The 22,536-nt window shown below is 37.0% G+C and overlaps 1 protein-coding gene across 7 annotated transcripts in view; it reads right to left on the bottom strand.

The window, feature by feature from the left end:
- Positions 1–22,536, bottom strand: part of ARHGAP21 (Rho GTPase activating protein 21) — a 125,172-nt gene that overhangs the window by 9,990 nt on the left and 92,646 nt on the right. For 5 of the 7 annotated variants that reach the window (XM_030008519.2, XM_030008518.2, XM_030008517.2 and 2 more), the window contains 13 exons: positions 19,257–21,207; positions 6,046–6,204; positions 5,791–5,893; positions 5,665–5,701; positions 5,055–5,180; positions 3,984–4,268; positions 2,841–2,905; positions 2,610–2,758; positions 1,660–1,808; positions 1,412–1,567; positions 1,226–1,304; positions 706–779; positions 531–620 (listed from right to left, as the gene is read on the bottom strand). In XM_030008519.2, coding sequence (XP_029864379.1) covers positions 531–620; positions 706–779; positions 1,226–1,304; positions 1,412–1,567; positions 1,660–1,808; positions 2,610–2,758; positions 2,841–2,905; positions 3,984–4,268; positions 5,055–5,180; positions 5,665–5,701; positions 5,791–5,893; positions 6,046–6,204; positions 19,257–21,207 — 3,423 coding nt within the window. The remainder of the gene's footprint in view (positions 1–530; positions 621–705; positions 780–1,225; positions 1,305–1,411; positions 1,568–1,659; positions 1,809–2,609; positions 2,759–2,840; positions 2,906–3,983; positions 4,269–5,054; positions 5,181–5,664; positions 5,702–5,790; positions 5,894–6,045; positions 6,205–19,256; positions 21,208–22,536) is intronic. The other 2 variants (XM_030008515.2, XM_030008521.2) reach the window with 1 other exon arrangement.

Consider the following 22,536-nt stretch of genomic DNA (forward strand, 5'->3'; position numbering starts at 1 on the left):
GTGGTGGACTAAGACACTGTAGTGGTGAACTACCACCCTTTACATCATGAATTTTCTTTCTTAAAACCAGCCAAACCAGCACCTACGGGGTCATCAAACATTCAAGTAATTACAGCAAGCCCTCGTCTTAAAAATTACTCAAGTGTCCAGGAAGCCAGGCTTCACACAAAGCTCGTGTGACAGCCTCTGTCAATAGTTTCACGCAGGTCACAGGCATTCACCTGTGCCCTGCCCAGGCACACTCTTATTGGTGTCTAGATGGGATTATATGAAGTTTACAGACTTGGGATAAATTTAGGATGTAGGTAGTTATTCCCCCAAGAATTGATACCAGTTTGAACAAATTTAATTCACACTAAACAGGTGCATATTTTGCAGGAGTCCTTAGTCTAATGCAAAATCTTCTCAACATAGCAAAGACCTTAATTTTATCTATAACAAATTATCACCTTAATAGAAATAATCCTGCACAAAAACTGTACTCAATGAATGAAACAAACCAAAATACATTAAGCTTTTGTTTCCGGTACCTTGTTCTTTTCCGAGTTCTCTGCTACTGTCTTCAGGTGTGCAGAAAGAAACTTGAGAGTCTCATAATGATGTTCAGGTAAATCATGAATCTGAAACAAACAATCACTATTCAGAACATTAAATATCTAACACTGATTTTGTAGTGCCCCTACAACACACCTGATTTCAGCTTACCAGTCTCTTCAGTGTTTTAAGACGCTCAACAGGATCTTCTTTTCTATTGGCATCTATAAAATCTGCATATTTGTCTGTTAAAAAAAGCAGAAATTAATCATATATATATATATAGATATATGAGGGTTTATATATATATATACACACACACCCCCCTGCCCCCCCCCATGAATACAGCTAGCACATATTTGAATGACCTTTGGAAGTCATTAATTAGCCCATTATATTGTATATAATATAGTAAGGTGGCAGTGGGGAAAAAAACCCAACCAGCTTTCATAGAATATTGCAACAGTAAAATTGCAAATTTTACCCAGTTGTTTTTTCAAATTCATAATTCCTTCACCATCAGAGAAATTCTATTTACAGTTCTCATTCCCCTGCTCTTTAAGGAAGAAAGAGGGCATTTATTCCAGAGTTAGGATGATTCCACTGGATTTTCTCTCAAATAGTCTGAAAGTTGTAAGATAGCTGTTCAACAGTAATTCCTAAAGACAAAATCATAATATAAACAACTTACCATTGGTAAAAAGGGGTTCTGGGAGCTTTCTGAAGAAGGATTTCAGCAAACTGCTTATCACATTCAAGTCTCGCCATTTCTACACATTTAGAAGAAAAGGACAGACATGCTTTATATTTCTATAATCACAACACAACCAGAAGTTTTTGGGAGTTCAGCCTGGAAATAGTGCGATTGAAGACTTACATCATCATGAACATCAATGTCAGTCATTCCTTTGTTGAGCTCTTCTTGCATACTTGAGATGGCAGCATTATTTCCAGGAACTCTGTAAATACCTGTGTACTCAAGACCTCTTTCTTCAACCAGTTTGCAGCATATATCAACAATCAGTGGAATATACTGAAGAAAAAGAAAAGTTATATATACATTTTAAAGTAATTCATACAAAAAATATTTTAAAATCACAATGGAAAGAAAAACTTCTTCCATACTTTGTTGGTATGAGCTGGGGGGCAGTCATCTAGTCTAACACCAAATGTTCCTACAGCAGATGGCTTCTTTTCAAATGTCTTCCTCATAATGCTTGGAATGCCTTTTCTCCACGTTCCCTTGTCTTTTGGTGGGCTTGTCTCATCTTTTTGTTGTTCGTATAACGCAAACAAGGAAATAAAGAAGAAAAATAAGAACATTTAAGTCACAAAACCTACTGTGAATACAGGTAACAGATTGCAAAGATTAAGTGACACTGCATTTTTACCTCTTTTACTGGCCCAGCTTCCTGCAACAACTCACTAAACATTAGTCTGTCTTAAACATACCTTCTTTTACTCTTCTATGATTCAAAAAGATACATTTGAACATACTCACACCCCTGATTTAGAAAAGCAAGTAGCTAGATGGTACTGTAGAATTTCATCATTCTAAGACTAAAGGTACATAAATTACATTTTAAAAAAATTAAAATCTACATTTAGTAAAGTAAGATTAAGTCTCTACTGAATCACAGTGCTGCACAAAATACCTATGCAACTATACAGCTATGCTCACACTTGTGGAGACCTACTCACTCTTTCAAAAATTACCAGATGTTAGTCATTCCCAAATCATTCCAAACAGGACTCAAACACTTAAAAAGTTCAGTTGTTCTCTTTACCTCTCCTATACAATTCATGTAGCAAATTACAATTCCCATTTATCCTGTACTGCAAGTTGCCTAATACAATAGTACTTCCTTCTTATTCAAGTATTTCTGGAAATATTCTTTCAGCAGATTTGAAATTTACTTAACATCTGCAATTTAGTTACATAATCTGTACCATAGCAGGAGCAAATGGACATTTGTCAGTAACATAAAACAGAATTCACTCAGAGCTTAAATTCAAGACTGCATTGTGTGAAAGTGGTTGATCAAAAGTGACTGCTCAGACAGTCACATACAGACCTTTACTGAGAAGCTTCCTTTCAGACTCATCCTTAGGAGAATGTGGACTCTGGGTCCGCTGTTCTGCTTTAGTTCCAAGCAGAGTCTGTCTGATACTTAGACTCTGGCGAGGTGTTTTAGGAGATGGCTCTGTTTTGCTGCTTGAAGAACTGAAATAAGATGCATTACTTCAGTAAAAAGAAGCTAGATAAGAAGTCTACAAAAACTACGGGCAGCATATAATTCACATACCTCATCATTGTACTGTATTCTTTAATCCTTCGACTAATTAGATCTCTACTAGTGACACCAGTATCCTATAAAACAAATTGAGATCTACTTTACAATCTTATAAAATACAACAAATATTTTTTACTTTCAGAATACGAATAACTCTTCCTGTCAACATACTGCATATGAAAAATTAACATTTCAGTACAACTAAAAAAAATATAAAAATCTAACAGGCAGTCCTTGAGAACAATAAGGACAGAACATTTAAAAACCATGTGGAACACTAAAGTGAGTAATTACAAACTAAATGCTGCTATTTAGACTTTGTTTCAAAGCAATACAATCTCAAATCCTGTTAAACTGAAAGTAAGTTTAGATAGAACACACGCAAGTCAACACACCCTACTATGAAAAATCCAATCTTATGTGCACACAGTACTTATATAACTAATAACTGCTACACATATATGTAAAACAGCCATGAATTCAAATGTGCTTTTATCCATCTAATAATGTTTATTAATCCATTTTCCTTTGGGTAATTATTTCAAATCTGAGCAGATGTACATGACCACAGACAAAAATATTCCTCAGTTGCTCATCATTGAAATGAAAATGCAGAGGACAATATTGGGACAGATATTGATATGTTATGTACAATAGTATATGTTTGCCTTTTGCAATTAGCATTACCTTTTTAATTCATAGAAACATCAACATTTAATCAGAGAAACAGTCATCCTTCAAAGTTTCACTTTTTAACTACTGAGAAACCCACACTGTACCACTGCACACACCACTTTGCAATGCAAGTCTGAAAACAGAACACACTGGTTCTAATCCTGCAATTATCTTTAAAAAAAGATTATACTAAACTCATGTGTCAGAAATCCCTAAAGTGTATCTTTAGTCAAATCAGCAATAATATTAATTCATCTATTTCAAAAGTCTACTCTCTGCCTATGTCAGGTTTTTTTAAAGTCAATTTATTTACTCAGTTACCTTGCCTTTCACCTCATTTTCTTGCATGTTCCTGTACACATTTTGGTCTATTGTTTAATTGCAAATGATTTCTTTTGAAGAAGTATTAATTAAAAGAAAATACAATTTTTAATTCAAAGACAAGAACTATGGCTTCTGTGTTACATATTACACGATTACCTCATCATTTAAGTTGCTGTTGTCTTGTATTGCTTTAATCCATGCTAACATATTATCTCTGTCCTCAGCTTGAAACAGATACTCGCAGTCTGATGTGGTGAGCCTAAATACGTTTTTCCTCTTGGTTTCACAGTATGAGATGTCTATCAAACAAGCATTGATGCTTATAGGTTGTTCTTCTTCAGACAGGGTCACTTGTTCCTTTTTATCCTTGTATAAATAAAGTGAATGACCTCGAAGAACAACATACAATTGCTTCCATGGCCGAATGCTCCCACCAACTCGCTGAAAAACGCCAATCGATATGTTAGTTTGCTATGCGTTACAATGAATGTTTCTGGATTACAAAAAACTACCTCCAGAAGTTTTAAACAGAAAGACTAACCACCTACCTATACCATTCTTAAGAATGACCTGTGGAAAGACTACACAAAAGTGGGATTCAATAATTGCTCTCCATTAGAGGAATGAATTGCTCAATAGCCTGCCCTCCCTGACAGCCCATTAAGTGTGTGTTCACATATGACACCAGCAAGAAACAGAACGTGACTAGAATTTCACAGGGGCATTAACACAAATATAGCAAAAAATATTGCCCATGCTTTTTAAACTTCATGCAAGACAGACTCACATTTACACACCACTGCAATTCCAGACTCCCAATTTTCCTTAAGTGTTGGCCTATACTTGTGCAGAAGGATAATTTGAACTTAACTCCACAACATTCACAAAAATTACAGCTTTTTTCATTATTAGCAAAAAGGAAAAAAGGTCACAAACTACAATTATCAAGGGACTGATTCTTACAACTTAGTCATTAGAAATGAATTTACTTCACAGATGCTTTGAAATGTAAAATTAAGACAGTTTAGAAAGCAGTCTGTAAAAGAAGCTGAGGAATTCACGAAAGTCAATATTCTAACAGGTCTAAAATTTTGCCAGCCTTACTGATGCTCGTACCCCCCAAAAATTAATTAAAAAAGCAAAACAGGAAGGCTTCCAGTTTCTTATCTTAGTTTTTCACCAGTGTAATATTTGTGCTAGGTTAAAAAACAAAAAAATGACAGCTACCTTTCCTTTGTCTGTAACAAGCTGACGAAAATGGAGCCATCCTTCCTTGGACGCATCGCCAAAGACCTCTGAAGAAGAATCTTTTCGGGAACCAGAGCCTTCTGAAGATTTCTGGCTGTCTGCAACCTAAAGAAAACATCACAGAAAGAACACCACAATGTATTTCTAAACACATTTCTTTACAATCCCTACATTCAAGATATTTCTCACTTTAAAGATGCCCCTAGGAATATCCTCCTGGGAAAATATAATTTCTGAAGTTTACATACAACAATAGTGACCTTACACATCACAAGAATACTTTGAGAAACTGCAGGAGTCTTAGACTCTCATTACTAAGTTTTTACAAAAGCACCCCATAGATATGCTTTGTTTACAGAGGCTGAGGAAAATGAAAATCAAGGACTATGTGGGTGAGCCTAGAAAAAAAACAGAGACCATGTTTACCTATGCGCTGCATACAGCATGAACAATTTGATGAGTAGCAATTCCAATAAAGTTCATGTCTGTGTTTAACACATTACTTTGTATAATGGAGTTGTGTAATTCATACAAATTGTTGCAGTAATATGTGTAGTATTTAGGAGTTGTTATATACATATTTACCTACCTTAATCCCCTTTAAACTAGATACATGCTTAATGGATCTGTTGGGAGAAAAACAAATGTTAAAATGAGATTTTATATACTTTAAAAAACAGATCTCCAAATTAACTGATATTTTTCCTGAACTCACGATTTTCCCTCTTCTCTGTAGTCATCCAGTCCTTCATCATATGACTTTGATCTCTCAGTTTTTGCGGCAGGCTGGCTATCCAGGACACTAGGCCGGATAGATTCTACAAATAAATAGAAATTTTTGAGCAGGTAGGAACCTGAATCACATTTTTACCATTTATTTTAAGCAATGAAGAGTTTACAATTTTCACTCCTGTTCTCCAGAGCGCAAAAGGAAAAAGTTGCATGAAAAAAAAATTAAACCAACACTCACCATGATCATGTGAAAGCTGCCGCCGAATTAAAGGGATTGGAGATGTGGGACTGGGAGGAACAGTTGTTATAGCTGGTGCTTGAGAAGCAGATGCAGAAATAACAGCAGAAGCAGGAATGTGTGCAATATCATGGTCAATACTAGGACTAGTTGGTTCATCTACAAAGGTAATATGTCATATATTAACATTAAATGAATTAATAAAATGCTCAAACTAAATAGCTATCTGAACTTCTCATTATTGGGATATCAGATATCTTAAACATGAAGTCTTTCAAATAAACATATGGGCCCAATTAATTCACACTGTCAAATGTTTTTTTTGTTGTTTTTTTTTTAAAGAAAGAGGAGCCTGTTTCATTTCATAGGGATGTTAATTGTATGTTAGAGATAAGGGCAAAGAACATCATACCCAATTATAGATTTTGCTGTGAGTGAATGGAACAGGAATCATTTGCTACCCTCTTATAATATTATTTTCAAGTAGACTATTTTTGTTTATGTGCATAAGTGAAAAACACACTTATTACATCAGTAAGTCTAAACTCAAGAGACAGATAACTACAATTTCTTACAATAAAATATGGGCAGACTACTGAAAAGTATTTGGTTTAAACGAGCGTTCAAATAATAAAGCCAAGTTACAAGCAAACAAAAAAGCATTTTAAACAGATATCTAGCATCCAAAGAACCAGTCCCCCCCATCCTTCGTACATTCAAACAAAGAAGCAAGTATTCGTATTTTTAAAAGATGGCACTACTACATACCAATTAGTTCTTCCACTAATTGTTCATACAAACGATTGCATGCCATACATGCCCAGCACCTCACAGTCTCAACAGCCACAAGGGTCATCATGAAAGATTCCAAAAAGCTTTAAGTATTTCTAGTATTTAACATGTTTCTTACAAGATGGAAGAAGCTGAAAGATGCGTTTTCAATCATTCTGAGAAAAGAGCTGTAACATCTTCTAGAACACATTACTAGTACTAGAAAAATAACTCTACTTCATGCTCTGGTAGAAGAGGGGATGGGGGGGCGCGGAATCAAGTCACAAGCAGGGGCTGAACTGTACTGCCGTAATGAATATGAATGTATTCTAGGTGCTAAGAATTGTAATATGCAGAGCTACTGAAAAGCCTATTGAAATCAATGAACACTCACAGACAGAGGTTTATTCTTCGCTTTGTGTGAACACAACTGCATGTGCTGCATTGTGCTTTTCCAACAGTCACTAACAGTTCTGGTAAGGCGGCACTTGTACCATCAAAATTCAGCAATGTAAATTTAAAACAAGGCAATAAACAATTAAAGTACAGGAAAGTTTAGCAATAACAGCCCTCTAAATTGTCTGGAGTGGAAAATGCAATAATTTTTTAAGTTAGATGTTAAAAAAGCATACCCCCAAAAAAACTAGCTGCAAACTAGAAACATTACTAAAAAGGGAAAGCAAAAGAATTCACAGCAAACCTGTGATACTACAACTTAAAAAATTTTTTACTTGCATCCACAGTGATAAATTAGTCATAAAATTAATTTACTTCCATCCACAATGATAAATTAGAAGCATTTACAGAATTCTTCTCTACCAGCTAGGAGATAGGACGAACCTCAGTTACACTTCCATTGCAAAACTACAACAGCTCACTGTCCTACTGCCTTTTTTCATTTGCTCAGCTTCCCTGCAGCAAACCCTGAGAGAAGCCCACTAACATTGACTAAGGAACATAACCACTCGTTGTACAATTAATTAGTTTATAGCATGCAAACTGGAAGTGCTCAGCTTTCAGTTTTTTATATTACAGATTTATCTGAAAATGTCGCAGTCTCTATTCCCGAAAGTTACAAAAATGCTAGCACTTGAAATAAATCTGTGCAAGCTGTGAATACAAAAGTGTTAGGCAACACTATACAATTTCTCACACTTAAATCCAAGAATTCAGCTGAGGAAAACCAGTTTATAAGTCCTTGAAAGCAACAATAATTCTTCAAATTATTATTACTTCACAGTGGATCTAATCCCCAGATGAATCAAAATTAAAGCGATTTTGAAATAGGCAAGCTTTAAAGAAACTACAAATGACATTAGTACAGGAGGGAAATAACTGTTCAATCCCTGAAGAGGTTGCAGGTCAGCTAATGGCAAGCTTTGACATAATATAAAGTGATTATAGAACAAACCATGACATACACCATACGAGTTACCACCTACTAATTTAATGCACTGGCAAGCTCCACCACTGCTCTTCCAATAGGAAACAAAACCCAAACAACTACATATACCCCTTGTATTTTGACTTTTCTTTTTAGTGCTTGCAATATTCGTCTCGCTTTTCAGTTTCCTTGATTAATCAGTGTATTTGCACCCCAAAACATCTTGCACAGCATGTGAAAGGATGTGTTCGGCTCACCAATCAATGAAAACGACTGTGTCCAAAACGCGGTGAAGCATACAGAACAAAAGCCAGAGGAGAAGCCACGCAAAATAATTCCCTTTCAGTTTGTCATCTCACACACAGATTACTGGTGTCCCTTTAAGTATTTGTAACAAAAAGGTCAGACACTCCAGGACTCCTTAAAGTTTTACTTTTCATTTGAGAAAAGGATACAAATACAATTTGGTCTGCATTATTATCTATGAAGCAACACAAGGCCATTGGAATATGAGCCAGCATAGTGACAGAGCATCTGTGGCAAAGGGGAAGATGCTGCTTGTCACCTCTGTTTGAACATGAGCATGCAACTGGTTAACAGTTACAACTAGTGATTTTCAGGAAGAGCCTTTCAATGCAAAAACATTTATAGGGGGTATGACACTGAAAGCTTGTAACAAACGGGCAACACAGCTCCAGCTACAGTCAACCTGCATTAACTGATTTGCTAGCTAAAGCAGAGAGAAATTCATGTATCAAAGTACATTTGTATTGCAGTGCAGCTGGAGATCAAGGACCTACAAAGAAAGGGAGCATCTGTACACAGTGTAAGTGATCTGGAAAAATAATAACTTCCTCACTCTGCAAAGACACAGATTTACACAGAATGGGCTCAGAAGCAGAACTAGAGATTTCAAAACTGAGGATGACATGGTGAGAAAGGACGACAAAGAGGATGTACTATCCCCACTCTGAGGAACCAAGGAAGAAGTATTAACCAATTTTCCAAAGTTTCAAAGGAATGAACGCCAAGAATATCACTGGAAAAAAAAAAAGAAAAGCACAGATCTGTATCGTACCCTACTATGCTGCTATAATACAATTTTATCATGATTAATATTTAATGTCTTTGTTTATACCTGAAACTCCTGGAGCAGTCCTTCAGGATTACACACGAAGGTTTGAAAGTAACAACCTGAACACTTGAACACAAAAGAGGGCACATTTTGAGAACCTTAAATATAATTTAAATTAATCACAGAATTATTCAGGTGGAAGCAAACCTCAGAAGGTCCCCTAGCCCAACCTCCTCCTCCAAGCCGGGTTAGCACTGAATTCAGACCATGTTGCTCAGTGCTTTTTTGCAACAAGTGCCAAAGGGAGGGGAATGATCTCTTCCCTCAATATCCTGGCTATGCTCTTATTGATGCAGACCAGAATGGTGTTAAGTCTTCATCACCATCAAGGTGCCAGTACCACTGCAGGAGGTTAGCCTATTCCAGAAGCAGAACATAGTATTTATCCTTGAATTTCAAGAGATTCCTATCAGACCATCCCTCCAGGCCAAGTCCTTTTGAATACACTTTCGCAGGTATTGAGTGCACCCCCTAGTTTGGTGCTGTCTGCAAACTTGATGAGCATATTCCACCTCCTCTCTAGGTCACCGATAAAGGTATTAAACAAGACAGACCCTGAAGAATGCCACTTTTAACCAGGCTCCAGGTAGAATATGAACCCTTTACACCTGACGATCCAGTTTTCCTACATATCCAGCAAGTACACCGATCTAGACTATGGCACAAGGATGGTGTCGCAGAAAAGGTCAAAAGCCTTGCTAAAGTCAAGGCTGGTGACCCCCTTGTGTTCTCTCATTTACAGATCTACTCATCTCATTATAAAAGGCAATCACATTGGTCAAGTACTATTTACCCTTGGTAAATCCACGCTAGCTAGTCCCAATCACCTTCTCCTTCGTGTGCCCAGAAATAAGTTCCAAGAGGACCAACTCCATGATTTTCGTAACAACTGAGATAGGGCTGATTGACTGCCTTCTCTGGATTGTCCTTCTCATCCTTTTTCAAGATGGGTGCACAATTTGCTTTTTTCCAGTTAATGGAGACCTCTCCCACTCATCATGATCCTTCAAAGATGATAGTATCACTGCAATGACATCAGCCAACTCTCTTGGCACCTTCAGATGCATTTCATTGGGTTGGATGGACATATACGGGTTAAGCTACACTGGAGTTCCCTGTTTATCCAAGTTGGTTATGATTGTGGGTTTTGTTTGCTTGGTTTTGTTGGGTTTCTGCGGGGTTGGTGTGTGTGTTTGTTGGGTTTTTTTAAAGGAAATGGTTTTAGTTAACTGAAACATAACATATAAACATGGAGAGCAATTTCACAGACTAACTTTAGTCCAGAGGGGCTAACCATCAGGAATGCTTGGGCTATCACTAACAGAAAAAGGTGATTTCTCCCACCAACGCCTGGGGATTCAGATTGCCAAATCTTTCTTCACTGGTAATAGAAAGTGACTAGAAAAAAAACAGCTTCCCAAGGTTAAAGTAATCTTTCATATTTATTCCCCTTTGGACATGGCATTCTTGCAAGCAGTATCTCAACACCTCAAAAGACTGTAAGAAGGAATTGTATTTAGTAAGTGTATTGCAGACCACATTACCATTTAAAACAATAATTAGGCATTTCCATTTAAACCGACAATGTGAATATGTGGCTACAAACCTCAATTCAACAAGTATGTATCTTATCAAAACCATTATCTGATTTAAAGATTCAAATCATAAAAGTGTAATAGATGTGCAGTAACACACACTTAAAACAGCTTTAAATTGCTTTTCACATAAGAATGTTGAGAGAGTGTGCCCTCCCAGGCACCAAAACAAAACAAACAAACAAACAAAAAAATCACTCAACATACAATTTCCTAAACTGCATACATTGAAGAGGATAACAGTACTTTAATACTATTGGCTTCCTGAAAACCATATCCAATTTGTGGATTAGGTATGTGTTTGAAGACGCCCCTGTAGTACTTAATGCAATATTGGTTACTCATAAATTTTGTGGAATTTTAATAGTGATTGCTCTATGTAAAAAGCTCAGCCTTCTGCAGAAGGCTACAGGGAGGTAACTCATACTACTTTCTGTCTCCAAAGCAAAGGGCTAAAAGAGTCATTAAAAACATTATCTTCATTCAACAGAGGCACAGATGTGAACATTTCCATATACTGGTATGGCATCTACCTGACAGACATTACAATAAGTATTTTAACCATTGTCTCTCTATTTCTTCAATAATTCTTTCAAACAACAGGTTATGGCTTTTGGGGCGTAATTTAAGAATGAATTTTACATGGCAAATTTGTTTGCTTATGACAGAAAAGAAGGTACAAAACTATCAAGCACTCATTACTGAAGGACAAACAGGACATGCCAGTGACATGAACAGACCCCGCAGCGGGACTGGCTTTAGAGGCACTCCCGTACTTCCAAGCCCTTTGTCAAGAACCATTTTGCACGCCACATTGTTGGCCTATCCAAGCACTCCATAGCATGTGATACCACGACAGGCTCTGCACCGTCATAACGCACCACACTACCTTGCTCCAAAGCATTCTTCTTACATACAGAACATGAAAGCTTCAAAATCTTGTCCTACACCTAATAACTCCTCTCTGCCTCTCAGCTCAAGTTTGTTCCAGCTTGCTACAGCCAGCACTTCACTTATGGTACAGCCACGTGGACTCAATCTTCCTTCCTTCGCCTTGGCGGCAGGCAGGACACAAGGGATCAAGCAAAGGCTGCTGAGGCACAGGCTCAAGCGGAGCAAGGGAGAGCAGAGCAGGGGGACAGAGGCCACGAGGAAGAACACCAGTGAGAAGAATGCAGGAAGAAAGGAGGGAGGGCGGATAAGATACTGGAGGTAGGAAGAGGAACTTCATCCATACACAGGCAAGGAAATTAAAAAAAGGTCTCTCAGAGGCTCCTCATGCCCAAGAAACCTCAAAAGAAGCTGAATTTAAGGTAAATGCAGACATACTAATTATAGACCATTTTTCTTAAAAGCCTGTCAGGAAGACAATCAAATAAAAAGACCATGTATGCAATTTCACCTGCATAGTGAGAAGGCCAGAAAAAACCCAATAAAACAAAAATTAATTGTTCAATCAAAAATAAACTATATCGAACTAACCCTGCTATCACACAAGACAGCACAAAGGACTAATAAATACCCCACAGCAGTGACTTTTTGTTACAGTAGTACCTTGAAGTACAAGCTGCTGCATCTTACATTTCAACCTGCAAGGGTAAAAGCTCCAATAATTAAAGACTTCCAAGCCTAAAACACATGATCTAAAAAGAAGATACACTATTGCCTGGATACATCATGACTCGCTGCCTCATTTTTCAAAAAAGAACCTTTAAAAAGAGATTTTTTGTTTGTTAGTTTTTAAGTATTTCCAGCACTGATTGTCTTTACAAATAACTTCTTCATATATCTACTTTACATAATTATCCTCATGTAGCCAAAAGAATATAATGGAAACACGTCTGCATGCTGAGTACATTCATTTCTGTAAGCCACAGAAACACAGGACTGGAACAAGCCTCCTGAATCATCAAATCCAGTCCTCTGCTAATGCACTCATGTAAATATGTTTATTATACTGAGTTTCACACAAACAGAAAAAGGTTTCCCAAGGTTATTCTTCATGTGAGACTATTCTGAAAACCTTATCTATGACAGTCTGTTGCTTATTTCAGTGTTAAACAAATGTATAACTAACTTTCTATACAAAGTAATACAAAGCAATTCTAACGGTTCCTGTTCACAGTATTACCCTGCCACATAAAAGAAGTACAATTCTCAATAATTTTTTTTTTTTTTTGGCCAAGAACCCTAATAGCATTCCTTTATTACCTGTAATTATTATTTTAAGTTATAATGATATACTAAGGATGATTCATGCTTTGAAAATATTACCCATTACCAAACAAACATGATGCTTTTAATCAATTAAAACTCTTCTAGATGTTATGAATTATGGACTTCAAATTTGAAGTTTTAATTAAAACAGGATTTTTGAGTTACAGAAGCATTTAAACGGTATTTAAAATGCTAATTTGTAAGTTTGTGTTTTGGCTACTATACTTCAGAATACCACAGTGATTTCAAAATTGTTCTTTGGATAAGAAACACTGAAATTTTCAGCCTGGAGCAATAGCTATTTGGCAGGCCACACTGTAAAACCCTGAAAAAAAAATAGAGGACCGATGCTTATCTTAGAAACACTGATGACATGTTAAAAGCTGTGCCAATGCTATCACTAAAATAATGGAAGCAGTAGTCCCTCAAAAATGAACATCTGTCCAGTCTAATGTCTACTGAAGTTACATTTATATTTTCATAGCTTGGAATAGCTAAGCAGTAACTTGTAGAAAAAAAATTATCACAATGGCTGAAGATTTTCATGTTCATCGTGACTGCTAACAGTTTTTGCTAGAATTAAAGTTTCCTTAAACCATATGTATCAACCATCTGTATTCAGCCACCATTTGCCCTTAAGGTATCCACACATTTTGGGTTGACAAGCCACAATCTCTGCTGCAGAAGTTCGAGGTTTTGAATTTCTCTCTGCCTGATCCTTATCTCTTCTCACAAGGAGAAAACAGAATGAGTACATTCTTTCAATTATTTCTTTATTGCATGTGAGAATATTTCTGGTTGTTTCCCCTAACCTTTCTCTATTTCTATCATCATAACCCTTTTTTATAGTGTGCTGTGCAGGTGTATTGATTTATTTTCTAGGTTCAAGAATACAACTGCATTCGGTATGTGTGTATTCACACTGTTGTCTTCTGTACCACAGCCTAAGCAGCCTGCAGAGAGAGGCATAAATATGTAGGGAGAGGAGGGAAAAGGTATGGCACATATTTCACTAAAAAAAGGCAGTACACTCATCACACTTTCAAAAAAAGTACTTGGAGTTAGGTACATGACTTATCATTTAAAGGTAGGTACTGATAAGGTAAACCCTATACACCTCTACCTCCAGCATTAGAGAATAATGCCATTGAACGTACAATAAAGATGCCCGAAAAGTTTAACTAATGCTGGGTGTTTTAGAAGGTTTCACCTCCTAATTCCTTAGTTCAATTACTTCAAAAAACAAGAAGTGTTTGGTAACAACACCACAAAAAAGAATTAAAAAGATGGTTGAGCAGAATTCACTAGAAGCCAGTTAAATTTATCCTATCTGTTAATCAACAAGTACCCAAATACTTTTATTATGACAGCAGTTTGTATAAAAATATACTGGAACACAATAAAGAAAAATCTGTTTTTGAAAACTAGCATGAAGATCAGCTTTTAAAGCAAGGTGAAAAGCAGAGTCTGCCTGATTACTAGTACAGAAATCACTATAGTTTATTGCTTCTACCCTTAGCACAGGCAAATGAGAGATAAAACCATGAGTGACATGGAAAGGGTGAATCAAGATTAGCAGTCTACTGGTCACTCTTAGAACATCTGTATCTGAAATTCAGCCAGCAGGAGACAGGTTTTAAAAAAACTACACAAACAAAAAAAGGAATAAATACCATGTAGTTAAAGCTGTGAAACTCCTGGCAAATCTTTATTTAAATCAATACAGGGTATTGGATAACAAAATTTTACTGCAGTACAAAAGAGAATGGAGAAATTTATGGAGCACTTAAAATCACATTTGGCTCAGGAATGTTGTAAAGTGCAAATGGTTGGAGAATAGAAAGTACCAACATTAAGTATCATATATCCTTGTCCTGTTCTTACACCTTTCTTTAGGTATCAATTTCAGCCACAGAGGACACTCATCTAATTTTCACAACACTTTTGTGTTACTGAAGCCTGCTCAAATATTTTTATCTGGCTAATTTTCTCTCAGTTATTCACAAATTAACAGTGGAATGAAGTGACCTGAAATTTTTCTAGGGTAAGGATGTACTAGGTATTTTCAAAAATGGGATCACACCTCTGAGGAAAAGTCTTCATACTTAACTGATGCTACTGCATGCCTAAAAGAAAAGCTCTGTAATAGGATGACTATAAACTTGTTTGATTTGTAAAAACACTTCTAAACTTCAAGATGATGTTTATTTAGGCTAAGTATTTCAAAACATATCCATTTAAAATTAATTTTCATGTGACAACCCACCGTAAAGTTGGAAAGAACATTCAGCCTGTAGTAATGGCCAAAGCACTAAACTGCACTGGCAGCTAGACATACTGCAATCAGGTTAAGTATTGAAGCAGTTTCTCCATTTCATTCATGTGGGTAGTTCATTCAACTCAATCTGGGAGTTGGATTATCCTTTTTTTTAAACTACTTTCTACTCTACAATAAATGGTGTAAGAAGGAAAAAAATAGTTTCAAGCTAGCTGCAGATCTGACATGCATACTAGACATCTATGTCTAAGAAATGTATTAAAATAACCATATTTTGCATCAACCTTTTCTCGACAGTTACAAAAATGTTAAGTAGCGTTCTAATATCCATTCCAGTGCAGGTTAACACACCTGAAATTACCCAGTAGGTCAGAAATTTATCATTTGCTGTTCTCTAACAGAGATATTGTGTACAAATTACAAGTCTGAAAAAAACATACATTAAAAACCATAATTGCCAATATAGTCACTGATAGAGATAATGGTATTTTTACTAGTCTAGAGAACAGGTGAGACGTTTCTGGGTAAAAGAAATAACCTTTCATTAGACTAACTGGCATAGTTTGAAACAATAGAGAGCATTTCAAGACCAAAGCCTTTCTTTGGACCTGAAATAGAAACTGTAGCTTTCCAAGCTAACCACAATACACTGCATTTAGTAGCACATAGAAAGTATTGAAGCCTGCAGTACCAGGGTATGTTTTTCTGTAAAACCTGCAGCTTCCTCATCCCCCAAGAACACCTGCTTACCTGAAGAAGAGTTTGAGCACACAATAGCTTGCCTAATTTTTGCAAATAAATCAATTTCTCTTATAAAAGATATTACATCTACCTACTAGGTTTGCTCTGAACAGATTTCTCATTTCTATTAGCAAATGCAAACCAAAATTTAATCTCCCTGCTTCAGAACAGCCTTTTGTGAAAGGACTAATGTCAAAAGGCAGTTCTTCAGCAACCCACCATAATCCCTGCAAGAATCTGCCGTGAGCAAGCTCAATGGAAACTCTGCTTGGCTTTCTCTTTGTAGTGGGGGGCACTGTGCTACTTACAGCGAGCTAAAATCATCGTGATGATGTGCTATTTGCAAGAGCAGGTTAGTCACAAAATACTGCTGCAGAAGCCAACTGTTCCTGGCTGAATTTCTACCAAAATATGGTCTGGCCATATCTACTATTTTTAATGAGCAGAAAGTGATAACAAAAATAAACACCCCACAAAGTATTTAAAATGGCAATAATATGTAACATTGGAAGATATTTATTCCCCCAAAATTTACATTTTTACACTACTCCAAAGATCTACTGTACAAATATCTTCAGTAGCCGCATTTATGAAAAGAACCATATCTAATAAAACCTAATACTGCAAAAACCAATTATGTTGATGTAAACATAAGGGAAGCAGAGAGGTTACCAACACAAAGGTACATCTTTATTCAAAGTAACGTCCTTCTCAATCATCAGACAGAAGAAAAAAGAAACCCAAACCAAAACACAACACAGAAAATTTCAAGTGATTTTCCTTCAGAAGAGTTAAATAGCCTTTAACTGAGTTTCAAAGTATATCTAGGGTTTTATCTACCTGATTAAGTAAGGCTTTTAACAAGTGAAGCTGTAATTAGGCATAATGATAGTGGAACAAGCGAAGTTAGAATCATGCATATTAATTCTAACTACAGAAGATGCCCACCTCTAATGGCATTTGATGCTCCTCCTATTTAGAGAGGGTTATTTCATCTTCAAGGTGCTGGAGCTGTGGTGGAAATTTTCCACAGCACCTATACCGGCACAAGAATTTCTTGCTAGGAAGACAGTCACAAGTACTGTGTTGGCTCAGACTGTCCCCACGCTCTAGCAGCACCATTTTTTAATATTTCTGGACTATTCAGGAGGTTTCAGTCCAGGAGGCTAAGGAGCTCATAAGAATTCACACAATCCCATGTGGTGTTATGCCAAGAGGCTGCAATGGAGAGTTACAACTTTGTTTCTTCTGAACTGCTCGGCTGCTACCAGTATGCAGTACAATTGCCACGTTTAAGGCTTCTTTGAACTTTAATCATCACATTTCTCTAAAATCTGTAAGCAAGCCACATGAGTAAGAGTTCATGGCAAATTTTTGTCAAAATCAAGATAGGAGATTATGTAGAAAAGGTTGGGCTTGACTTAAGACAGTTTTGATCCAACTTGCACACGACATTTAAATTGTACAGGATTAGGAAACTCCCATCAAGCACTCCTAAGTGTCTACAAATACCACACGTAACTTAAATCAAGTGCCCAACATTGATTTTAGGCATACTATTAAAAAGTCCTGCATAAAGACCGGTTACACGCCTTACAAACTTGTACTAATACTTAAAGAAAGACTGACAGGGTCTAAAGAAGAATCCAAAATTACACTGGATATTGATGCATCCAGTAATAATAATTTTTTAAAAAAACTATACAATTCCCATTCAAAAAGGAAAACCTAACATAAAAACCATCTGCTAGCTAAGAAAGCATTTTTGTAATGTCTTAACAAAATTCTGTCAAAAGAACAGATTATATCTCTCATATGATTTCCATTCTTTGATGCACACAAAGCTTCTTCACTATTTTTGCTTATTACCTTAAACTAGTAGTAGATATTATAGATAACTCTAGGGGAAAAATCACTGCTGCAGATCCACAATAGAAGACAATTGTGCTAAGACAATGTATCTGTATCTCCCTTAACCTAATCTGTAAAAAACCTGAAGAGTATTAAGAAGAGTTGTTTTTCACATACGTGAGTTTGAGAATCAAAATTCAGTATTTTCTAAATACTTGTTATACTAAATTCAAGAACACACAGTCAGGTATAAATCAACCCATGTGGAGAATGGTCTGCAGACATCTAGACTCCAAAGGATTAAACCAGCCACAACAAAAGAAAATCCAACTCAACAACAACAGTGGGGCAAAGATGACACAGACATTGACTACTTGATAGAAAAGAAATGCTCTGCCACTGAACTCTCTCTTCAGCACATGACTCCAATTCCTCACTTATCCAAAATGGGATTACTAATTTTTTTTTTCTACTACTAACAATCCTTCCACAAATTCCTCTTTTCTTCCAAATTATTTCAAAAGTGCTCAGCCTCCTTCCTATAAGCTTCCTGTAATTCCAACCCTGTTTGTGTCACAGCCCACAGGCAAATCTTTGTGTCTTCTCACATTCTGTTTCCACAAACCCCTTAACTCATATCCACATTAGCACCTTTACTTGCAAATTCACTTCATTTTAATGCTATCCTTTCACCTGAAACGGCCTTCCTCTATCCCATAGCTGTCTCAGAAAGCTTTCAACCTTACCTATTCAGCTGACAAACTTTTTTTCACAAATCACCCTTATATGGATTTGCATCCATATTCTCTCTTTACTAGATTCCAAATATATTTTATACTAGAGAAGTAAAAATATTTTGAAAGGTGCTGCAGATGCTAGTTGTCCATATACATAACATCAGAGCATTATGTGGAGTGATAACCAGACACAGTTATATAATGTAGACTTCTCCAGGGGGTTAAGGAAAACTCTAGAAAAATATTACATCACCGTAGAAATTTTTTTTTTTTTTTTTTTTTACACTGATCCTCCAGGACTCAAAACAAAAAGATTTTTTTTTTCCTCCATGGAAGAATACTTTTAGTTTTACCAATGTAATATTACTCTAGATGAGAAAAGAGCTCTCATGCCCCTCAACCTCAGGGTTTACAGGAACAGCAGTCAGCTACCTGGCATGGTGCTCTCCATCATCTTTAGTAAAGAAAAGCACTTGATGTACACTGGAATAGTTTAACTCACCAATAAACGGAATAGAAGCCAAGGAGTCACCAGGTGGGCTGGAACCTGATGCTTTCCTTTCTTCTATTCTTTTTATGTGGACTTCTCTCCGAGCATCATTAGGTAACCAACATGTAGTGTCCGAGGCTGCCTCTTGATCATTTACAGCAAGAATGTAGGACTGATGCCTCAAAGGCTGTGGAGTTTGGTGGCCAGAAGGTGATTTGTCCCGCATGACTACTGTGTCTTTGCCATTTTCCTGAACATCCGATTGCAGAATTTCAGGCTCATGGACATCTTCCCTTTCGGAATCATGAATCTTTTGTCTGATGGAACCATCAACATTGTCAGAGGTAGTTGAACTCTCACTTGTTGGCTGAACAAGTTTGGCAGAGGCTGGAGACAGAGAGGAGGGTTGGATGGTTTTGCCAGTTTCTGTTTTGTGATCTGGGGCACCTTCTGCTCGGATCCTTGACTGTTGGTTTAACAGACCACTCTGATGCAAGTGATTTACTGTTCTTTGGTCTTTGCTGGCAATAGCATCCAGGCCCTGGCTAAGGGGAAACGATGGTTTTGCTGCATAGGGAGCAGAGTTCTTCAAAGAGCTACTTTTAGAACTTCTAGCTGGTGTGAGAGACAATCTCTCTTGTGAAACAGTTGCAGGTTTTGAAACTCCCCCAGGAGTTTGCAAATCTCGAGAAGGTTGTAACATTTTTATATCTGGTGGAACTTTCTGAAAATGAGAACCAGGCAGAGAAGCTCTACTACCTGTTCTCCTGTTATCTGAAATATAAGTACTCGAAGCCATAGAAAAATTTTGACCTCGAAGGGACATATGAAATGCATGCTGTCTAGATCTCTCATAAATACCTCGTCGATCATCTTGTTCAGTAAACCCTGTCCACTTGTAAGTTTTCCTCCTATCTCCATTTGTATCTGCAATCAGATTCTCAGAATGAAAATTTTCTAGCACTTCACCCTGTTTGCTGAGATAATCCCATGACCGAGCCCTGTGATTCCTAGAATTAACTGAAGGTGAAGTTAGAGTATCTTGTGAAGCACTTCGTGGCCACTCTTTCATCAAGACAGGATCTTCAAGTCTTTCCTGGGATACACTTCTCTGCCGGATCTGAACAGACTGTGGAACCCTGTCATGAGAGGTGCTCCTGCGCCGTACCTGTGAAGCAGTGCGATTTGGCACCACTTGATTATAATCAGTTGTATTCTGAGAAGCTGCTCTTAAACTATCTAACCTTTCCTGTATTGTCCGGGAGCCATACATGTGCATGCGCCTATTATCAATGTACTCCTTGTAAGTTTTGTAGGTCTTCCAGTCTATATGCTGGTGGGAGGTTGGAGAACTGTAATGATTAGTAGAGACTGAGGGTGAGTCTGTGGCTTGAGCAGGAGGTCTAGTGCTTGGGATTCCTTCTGAACATACTACATAATTTGAAGCTTTACTTAATGTTCCAGTTGGATCAACTGGCCTTGTTATTGGAGTCTGGGGAAGTACAATGGCAGTGGACACTGAAGAAGATGGTGACGTGGTCCGTGCTTTTAGACTGGTTTGATCTTTTAAGCCATATCTTACTTCCTCTGTCCTGTGTGACGGACCAGCATGATTATTTCTACAAGATGGCAAATCTACAGCCTTCTCAGAAGGCACAATAACAGTCCTTACAGTTTCATTGCAAACACACACAGCTGTATTTGATTTTGCAATGTCTGTTGGTGATGGAGGCACTTGTATTTCCATTCTGTAGGCCCTCTCTGGCTGTGTCAATGCCCGTACTGGTCTACTGACTTGCTGTTTCCCCAGCGAGAAGTCAGAAGATAGCTTGTCACCAGCTTGTGCCATACCAGAAGTTGTGGATGTCAGGCGTGGATAACATATTGGTGGTGGTTCAGGTATGTTGTGGGCATTACCACTGTAGGCTTCGTTGCCTTTCAGGTAGGCATCTTGGGAATACGCCTGTGGAAAGAAGATTAAATGAGTATTCAGTAGTGAGGAAGACAGAAAAGTTCACCGTGTTTGCACAATCAAGCTTCAAGAAAGGGAACGCATGTACAAAATTCACACTATCTGTAATTTTAGATAAAATGTTAAAAAGATAAAAACAGCATTCCATCCCCTTAATGAGCAGAAACAGAACAATCAAAATCATTACATACATTCCCTCCCTCGACAATTAAAAATACTGAACTGATGACCAATTCTAGGAAATGTTGCAGGTAGGGCACTGAGACAGGTTTCCCAAAATTCATGAGCACAAAACACAGTATATTTCTCCCCCTTAGTCTTGCTTTCTATCACGATGCTTCACACATTCTTCCTGTTTAAGCTTCATATTGCTGGAAACCAGAATTTCACAGCAATTGACAGGTTAAAATGCTGCATAATAAATTCAACTAGCACTAGAAAATTCTCTATTCATTTAGTGTATAAAAACTCTGTTCACTTAATGTAGTGTATATGAAAAGTACACACAAATGTACATACACACACTCCTCTAAGATGTCTTCTACATAAAAGCTACTGTTCCTAAACATAAAATGAATAAATTGAAGCAGTAACATCTTTGTTGTGAGCCAACACCCTATAAGTCATCTTACATTTTACAGGAGACAGCCAGTACATGGCACACGAATCTTATTGCAAATACATTAATAGTTAAAATTTTTAACTTCGTACAAACAGTAGGAAAATTCATACATATCCACTACTGTCCACAAACTACTAAAACACAAACTAAAATCTCAAATTAATTTCCTTAGTGCATTTGTTTGCACCTTTATGTTTAAAAGCCTGGATCCTGAGAAAAAATGGTTATATTACACTTAGCATGTTTCTGTAGCCTTTTAGAAAAGCAGCATTTATCATCGTGAAATTAACAGAACATTCAAAATAATAAATCAATGAGAAGCATACAGCATACTTAAACAATATCCTATTATTGAAAAACTTTAGCATGACTTCATTCAGTTTAAACATAATGCAATGAAGAGCCAACACAGAGCCTGCCAATGCAACAGAAGATTAAAATGATTTCTCAGGGCTTTTACACGCTTAGGCGTGGTATCGTATCACAGCGTTTCCTGTCCAAATCATAACATGCTCAATTACAGAATATCAACGTGCCCTGTCTTAACACTAGACAGGTTATAAAAGCCCAAGTGCAGCCATAAAATTCAGACAGAGCAAAGTACAGAAGAGGGCGAGGCATTTACAATACTGCTGCAATGTTACATCGAGCATTAGTGAAGTGCAAAATATTAAAGCACACAGAGAAAACCGACCAAA

Source organism: Aquila chrysaetos, chromosome 3, assembly GCF_900496995.4.
Source record: "Aquila chrysaetos chrysaetos chromosome 3, bAquChr1.4, whole genome shotgun sequence".
Lineage (NCBI taxonomy): Eukaryota > Metazoa > Chordata > Aves > Accipitriformes > Accipitridae > Aquila > Aquila chrysaetos.